Genomic DNA, 8,401 nt, shown 5'->3' with positions numbered 1-8,401 from the left:
TGCAGACTGTGACCCCAGATGACGTCTTTTTTTTCAATGTCTTCTGGACATCCAAATGAGGGCTTATGCAAGTCCAAATTAGATCAAATAAATAAATGAAATGAAATTTAAAATAATTTTAGACTGTTCTTAAAGTCTCATTTATTGCCTGGTTATGTGTGTGACACAAACATGGTCTCCCAGGCTGGGAAGTGAACTCACACCACCTGCACCAAAGCCAAGTGACGGACCACTCCACCACCCGGAGGCACCTAAATATGTCGCCCTCAATTTAACAACTTCTTCGTCATGTTCCAGCCAAAAAAATACCTGCATTAGATAATTAAACAGATAACAAAATCTTGTGTGTGTGTTTTTTTTAAAGTAATACATTAGTTTTATCACAGAACATCAAAATTAATACTAAATTGATTAAATAATATTGATAACAATAATATTGATATTATCTGCGACGTCCAAAAAAGTCACAGAGTCCAGGGTCCAAATGCGGTCATGATTAGACGTCCAAATAATGGACTTAATTTGCACATCACTTAGTAGTCCAGAACTGGTCTTCGACCAACCGACATAATATGGACATGATCTGCACGTCCACATGACGTCCAATGTGTAATGGGTTTGGTGAATTGCTCAAGCAGCCTATCAATACAGAACACCGAATAATGATTTGGGGGCATATTCACTAAAGGTTTGCGTCACCTTTCCACGGCGCTAACCGGTAAAAATGGAGCAATCCGGGAGCGCCTAATTCACTAAAAACGCGCAGATGGAGAAATCCGTCACTAAGTGTTCTGCCAAAAAAGATTGCGTCACGGTGCGCTGGTGTTATTTGCGTGTATGTAAATTAGGTAATTTGCATAAATTTGACGCAAAATATGCCCACCCCAATGCAAATGAGACTCATTGATATACAATGTCTAATTCACTAATGCCAGCGCAAAACGGAGTTTGTGTGACGCAAATAACGTTTGCACCAATAATTTGTACTTGAATGAATGAACGACATTGTCGTCCTCTCTGCTCTGTACAATGCCGCTTTTAACGCTTACTCTCGTTCCAACCTCGCTTTCTGATAATGTCATCTTTCTCGCAACTGTTACTATAACAACCATGTTCTTGGCGCAAATCCATTGCCATATTTGGTAAATCAGGTGCACATTTGCTCCAAGCTGACAGTTTTGTGGCCGTTTTTGCGTCGGTATATGATTAGAGCAATATCCTTAGTGATTAGGTGAGTAACTGGGCACAGACTGCGGGTGCAGTCGTGGTGCAATATTTCGCGCTATTACCGGACGCAGCGCATTCTTAGTGAATATACCCCTTGGTTTCTCCAGCCTAATGTTGGACATCCACCACAGAGGTGCATACAAAAGGGGGCGGAGCTAGGAAATGACTGCAGGTCCTGCTTTGAGGTTACACCATGCTATTATTGTCACTTTATTTACGTTAGCAGCTAACCTAAACTACAATTGTCTAAGCTTGCAATTTATAACACACTGCCACCTATTGGATTGACAGAAGCAATTGATTAGTGTTTAAAAATATGCTAATGATTTGTCTTTGTATCATGTTTATTCATCCTTTGTTTTATTTTCAGCAGTCACCATACAGTTATTTAGTGTCTTCAGAGAGCACAAGATGTTATACACAGAGAAAAACTAAACATCCTTGGTCAGCTCCGGGTGCCTGATTCCATTTTGCTTTTATGCAAATTTAGATGATAATAGCTTTCCCCGTCTGCACATTCTGCATTTCGATATAAACCAGAGTGGCGGTGCAACAGGCATGGGCCAACCCTGCAATATCAGGAAAAATGGGGACAGTTGGAAACGAGGATGTTCACATTTTTGGGCAAAATACTGAACTTGCCGCACATGGACTGAACATAGCCAGCTATCATCCAGATTGTGTTCTTCAAGGATACAAACTACCAAGCACGTACGAGTGGAACACTGATACCCTAGACCTGAGCTCCTCCTGGTTGCTCTTCAAGCTCCCAACTCGGGCGACTACCCAAATCGCCACAAGTGGACGGGACACTGCAAACATCAAGTCATGTCGCTTGGTCAGGAATGTGAGTCCGCTAGAAAAGATTATGGAGGTTTCTGAAGTGACCGTGGTATTTTGCTACTCTCCAGCCAAATACCAGCATCACTGTGCAGTGAGCAAGCCGGAATCAGCGGACAAAAAGGTGGGACAAAGGGCTTGCGATTTGGCAGCAGGCGGGTGGACACTCAAGCATGTGGTACTCTTGCAAAACAACAGAACTGCGCTAACCAAAACAACAAAGATTTGCTCGGAATCAGCCATCGTTGTTTACATTTGCCTCAGACGCTTTGAGGGTGGAACTGGGACGCTCCGAGTTGGATAAAAGCACTGAGATAGAGTATTTGACCTTATTCTCTATGCTTTTATACTATCTATAAATGAGAATTAACGCTACGCTAACAGTTGTTAAAATTCCATATACTGTATCAGACATGAGAACAAAAAGCGGTGAGGTAAAGCCGAGCGATAAGGATTTTACCTTGTGCTGTCAAAGGAGTTGTTCAAATGCTAACATGCTAACACTTGGCATGCTAACAATTAGCAAAAATGGTAACCTGAGTGGCGAAAACGCTGAGATGCTTAGATAATTAAACATTCTTTCTTATACGTTTCTACTAGGGCTGGGAATCTTTGACTGTCTCATGATTCGATTCGATTACGATTTTTGGGTCTACAATTCGATTCAGAATCGATTCTCGATTCTAACGATTTTTGATTAAATATTATTTGATTGACAAATGATTTCTGCTTCAATTTACAGATATGCACAACATTGTCATGATCTACTCCAGTCTGCTTTGCAAGATAAAATGACAAATCGAGACATTAAAGTGTTTGTTTTTTTTTTGTGTTTTTTTGTTTTTGTTTAAACATTTATTATTTTTGTATTGTAAGTGCCTTTTTCCACAAAAACAGCATGTGGGCTACAACTGCCTTTTCCCCTTCTTTTTCATTTCTAATTTAAATAAAATAGATTTTTGGATATTAATATCGATTCGATTCGATTGATAAATGAGAATCTCGATTCTTTTATGAATCGATTTTTTTGGCACACCCCTAGTTTCTACGTGGTAGTGTTGTGCGAGTTTGGGCTGCAACTTAGGTGTTAAAATGACAAGCACAGGACATTGCTTAATCAATATGTGGTCATATTGTGTGGTGTTAACATTGTATGATGCTAGAACACTGATCCATTCCATCTAGTATCAAACATCATCCTGCCCTTCAAGTACTGTGCCTAATGCACTGAAGTGTACAGTTGTACCTGTTAGTAGCAGAATGTACAAGAGAAATTAAGGCTCTAACAGCGTTCTTCTATTTTTAGACTTTTCTTTGAGTTGAGACGTACAACTGTTTCTGATGACCCTATTGTTGGATTATCCAGTGTGGAGATCAGCACTAAATCCTGCAGCCATTGTCATGACATTGCTGTGCGCTGCACAGTCGCTGTATAAATCCACAACGGGCCTGTGGAGAACATTCTGATTAACAAACTGGGGGTAAAAGTTGTGTGAAGCCCAAACATGGAGCAAGTGGGAAAGGTAGGAAGATTTTGTCAGAACTTGTCACCATGACATGTCTGATTGTTTTGATTGTTTTTATTTACTTCAATGACTTATTTTCCTCTTATCTGTTCATATACAGTCATCATACCTTAATTTTACAGTTTAATTAATTAGGCGCTCTCAAATCAACTTTCCCCAATGAAATTAATGAAAATGGCATTAAGCCCTACAAGACCACTCCCCCCCCCCCCCCCCCCCAAAAAAAAAGAAAAAAAAAACCTCCACATATTTTTTAAATGAGAAAAATAGCCCTGTACAGTATTATACTATAACAATTTATATACTACTACTACTACTACTACTACTACTACTACTAATAATAATAATAATAATAATAATAATAATAATGTGGGGCGGCACGTTGGAAGAGTGGTTAGCACGTCCGTCTTCCAGTATTGAGGACTCCCATAGCCAGCTGGGATAGGCTCCAGCACCCCCCGCAACCCTTGTGAGGAGCAAGTGGTTCAGAAAATGGATGGATGGATAATAATGTGTTATAAAACAGAATATAAATAATAGGGGTGTCAGGCGATGAAAATTTTCAATCATAATCAATTGCATGACTTCAATAGTTAACTCACAATTAATTGCAAATTTTATATCAGTTCTAAATGCACAATAAAATGTTTTCACACTCTTAACATAAAAGTGGAACAATGTTGAATAGAATTATGGCTGCATCTTTTAGTCATTGATACAGTAATTTCATAATAATTAATAAAATTGAATTAAAAGTCAAAAGATGTACTGTACAGTAAAAAAACGAGTGTGATATTGATTTGTGTTGAGGTTGTTTTTCTGCCACTAGATTGCATTTGTAAGACGGTCACGGCTCAGTGCATTCTTCTATTCACATTAAGAGCTATCTAAATTTTAACATGAAGTAACTTGTGAAATTCTGCACATTTTTTAAATGGTAAAATACGACTTGACCTGTCTCCACAATACATATATAAAAAAAAAATGAAATGAAATGTCTATGCCACGGGATCCCTCCAGAAGAGCTGGTAGAAGTGCTCAGGAAAGGGACGTCTGGGCTTTCCTACTAAAACTACTTGCCCCCACAACATACCATATTCACGGGCACAATTGCCATTCCAAAACATGGCCATTAATAATGGCATGCGATTATGGAAGTGCATAACGGTCATAGCAACAGGAAACACATATCCAGCTTTAGCAAAAAGCAGCGGGAGCAATACGAAGCTAGCATTAGCTGACGTTAGCCACAGCAGCTAAGCCTTTCGGCGAGTGCTTCTGCATTTTCAACCAGTACTTTATGACGCAAAGTAGTCTTTTTTTCTTTTCGTGGCTTTGTTTCATAAAGGACTCGTCAAAAGGTGGTTAAATGTATTTGTTTAATTAAATGTTTTATTGTGTTTTTATTTATATTTTACTGTGCAGTCCTTTTTTCCCCTTACTGTACATACATGCAGTAATTAACTTTGTGTTTAAAATGTGTTTTGCTTTTGCTTTATTGTGGGTGGATCTGTGTACATTTAACAACATCCTCATTTTTTGGTGCCCAGATCATCTTTTACCAGGAGCAAAACTTCCAGGGCGACTATTATGAGTGCAGCAGCGACTGTCCCGAGCTCAGTAGCCACTTGAGTCGCTGCAGCTCGGTGCGCGTCAAGAGCGGGGCCTGGGTTCTGTTCGAGAGGCCGAACTACTTGGGTGGCCAATACGTCCTCACCAGGGGCGAGTACCCGGATTACCACCACTGGAAAGGCAACACTGACAGCGTCCGTTCCTGCCACGTCATCCCCAACGTACGTTTCGTAGAGAACATTCTCAAAGGCAGCTTCATTCCTGCTGTTTGTCTGTCAGACATGCTCACAATCTTGGCAAATCCCCAGTCTCAGACATATATCATTTTTAATATTCTGAATAGTCTTATTTTTATAATAATAAACATGAGGATTTTTTATCTTTCTTTTTTTTTTTTACAATCTGTGCAAATTAAGTTGCATGCGATAGTTGGATCGTATTATTACAGGGAAAGAATCGCTGTAACTATTACGAGGAAATAAGCTGTGTTGTAGTATACAAGAAAACCAATTTACAAGAGAAAGTTGAAAATTTATGAGGAAAAAGTTGTAACGTTTCAAGAATACATTGCAATTTTATAAGAATTAAATTGCAATATTAAGCTTAAAATATGAGAATAAAATTGCAATAATCCAAATTTTCTAATTTTCTACATTCTTAATATAAATTGTAATGCTATAGGGGGAAATTTTTCAATTTTGAGAAGATTTTAATATTAAGAGAAAATAGTCCTAATTTATTAAAAAAAAAATTAAAAAAGCAATGTTAGAATTTTTTCAAAATAAATTAATATTGTGAGGAAATGTCAAATTTTAAGCTAAAGCGGTACTATTCAAAGGAAAAAAATTGTAAATTTATGACAAAAAAAGCTGTCATAAGTAATTTTATACTCATATGATCCAATATTTTACAGTATATTGCAGTCTTGCGATCTTGAGATGAGAAATTTCATGGGAACGGATATAAGAAAATAATCCTAATTTGTCAAGACTGTTATTGTTTGTATGGATGTGGACCCAAATGCAGGGAAGCAAGGAAACGAGGCAGGTGCACTAACTAAAAAAAAAAAAAAGTGACAAAGACAATGAACGGAAGCAGGAAAATAAATACAAACAAACTGACGATGAACGAGAGAAACCTGGACAAGACATATGAGGCTGAGGGAGCGACCTAAGGGGTCGAATTTTTGAAGATGGGGCTTGTGATGACTCGATTGAGTCGATAAAGAATAGATCCCAGAAACGCAGGCTCAGAGGAGGAAAACAATCTCGTTTTATTCCTTTTGACGAACCGATGGAACAAAGCTTGCTTGCAGGCAAGACAACGAGGTTAACAGAAGTGCTCTTGCACACAGGCAAGGAACACGGAGGTAACACAAAACACTTGCAAAAGGCAAGGACGAAATAGAGAACACAAAACACTTGCAAACGGCAAGGAACGCGAACGGAACAAAAAACACTTGCGACAGCAAGGAGGAATAACATAACCAAAACACTTGCAAACGGCAAGGATAACTAACGTAACGAAAAACACTTGCAAAAGGCAAGGACTAGAAAAACTCAAAACACTTGCAACCGGCAAGGACTACTCGAAATGCACACGGAATCAATCAACGCGGAAATACCAACAAAAGACGACGCGGATATAAACACGTGAATACAGACTAAACTAAGGACGACAGCAGATTCAACAACTTTACCAACAGGAGAACGCGGAGAACACTTGGACACAATGGTGAGCAAATAATAATCCGACAGCTGGCTGTTGCTGGTCGGAGTCCTTTTAAAGTCTTGATTGCGAACAAGTTGCAGGTGCGGCGCTGGGGAACGCCCCCCTCGTTACAGGCACTGAAAAAACAAAAGCACAACAGGGCTGAGAACCGAACCATGACAGGGCTGACATCAAGATGGTGGCAAAGCTGCCGATAATTCTGCAAGAATCCTTCCAAGAGCGCATGAAGTCGTGGCAGAGACGACTAGACAAGTGCATTACAATCTAGGATAATGTTTTTTTAAATAATGGATTTGAAATATAACTTTATTGACAACAGTTCTGGAATGTTACTGACACCGCTTATATGTTGTTTATGTTTGTGTGGTTCAATTATGATAAATGTTGTCGCTAGTACATGTTAAGTAAAAATAACATTTGATTCCTTGCTTAATTTCCAGTTTTCTGGCACGTTCCGAATCTGCATTTTCGAGAAGCCTGACTTCAGCGGTCAGATGCTGGAATGCACGCAAGATGTCAATCAGTTAACAGACGTTTGGTCCCCGGGAGACGTTCACTCTGCCCAAGTGCAGGACGGTGCCTGGATCTTCTACGAGCTTCCCGACTACAGCGGACAGCAGTACTTGCTGGAGAGGGGCCAGTACCGCCGATTCGGCGAGTGGGCCGCCATGAAGCCCACCGTGGGATCCCTCCGGCGTGTCCGCGACATTTAGATGCAACTTTATTTTGGGAAATAAATGCAAATAGGATGCAACAAATCAGGAAATATGAGTTGTTGTTGTTTAATGTTAACACTATGGGCCCAGCGCAAGTTGAGCGCAAAAGTGTGATCTAACTGCACATGGGTGGAGTTTTCGTTCTTGTGGTATTTTTGTAAACTTTGCACCGGTAGATCTGGGTTGAATGGGCGTTTACTCCATTGTGTGGGATGGAACAAAGCGTTTTCATGGCAAATCGTAGTGGCCTCATTTGCAGAGGGAGGAGAGCTTGGAGTCAACCCGAGTACGCCTGACTTGACATTGCCGAAACAGATAAAGAATTGCTGGGGTCCGTGCGTGGCATCGACAGGTAAATGTCAATATCTCCCCTTGCTGATGATGTGATGTGGGCAATTTGAAACCATCTTGCACCCATGAGTTGTGTCGATATCCCCCCACTCATTACAACCTTCACCACTCATTACACCATCTACGCCACCATTTAGACCTACTTTTTGCGAGTCTAAAATCGAGTACTTTTTGTCACCAAAAAGTACTGGAGTTGCCAGCTGGAACGCCTAACTAGACTTGGAGTTGTTGCCATGGAGATTTCTGCACTGACCAACCAGGCCTGGTTTGGATGAGGACCCACTTCCCTGACGGCATCTTCGTGCTGTGCTTCAGCTTATCAAATGGACTCTCGCACGATTCTAGTTAAAGTTGTTTAGCACCACATGCATCCATTGCAGCCTTGTTGTTGTTGTTTTTCCTTGCCCTCTTGTGGTTAGATCAGGGGATGTCGTTAAA

At 40.1% G+C, this 8,401-nt stretch overlaps 1 protein-coding gene across 2 annotated transcripts; it reads left to right on the top strand.

Moving 5' to 3' along the window:
• Nucleotides 1-1,771: 1,771 nt before the first annotated feature.
• Nucleotides 1,772-7,654, top strand: crygs3 (crystallin, gamma S3). Of its 2 annotated transcripts, none has more exons than XM_077536463.1 (3): nucleotides 1,772-2,191; nucleotides 5,144-5,386; nucleotides 7,337-7,654. In XM_077536463.1, the coding sequence occupies exons 1-3, from the start codon at nucleotides 1,814-1,816 to the stop codon at nucleotides 7,607-7,609; spliced, it is 894 nt and encodes a 297-aa protein (XP_077392589.1). In that variant the 5' UTR covers nucleotides 1,772-1,813; the 3' UTR covers nucleotides 7,610-7,654. The 2 variants fall into 2 exon arrangements, with proteins under 2 accessions (XP_077392589.1, XP_077392590.1); XM_077536464.1 differs by lacking the exon at nucleotides 1,772-2,191 and adding an exon at nucleotides 3,542-3,590.
• Nucleotides 7,655-8,401: the final 747 nt, after the last annotated feature.

This window comes from Festucalex cinctus, chromosome 11, assembly GCF_051991245.1.
Source record: "Festucalex cinctus isolate MCC-2025b chromosome 11, RoL_Fcin_1.0, whole genome shotgun sequence".
Taxonomy (NCBI): domain Eukaryota; kingdom Metazoa; phylum Chordata; class Actinopteri; order Syngnathiformes; family Syngnathidae; genus Festucalex; species Festucalex cinctus.
Note: the sequence above shows the minus strand (reverse complement) of the source record. Positions and strands in the feature narration are given on the sequence as shown.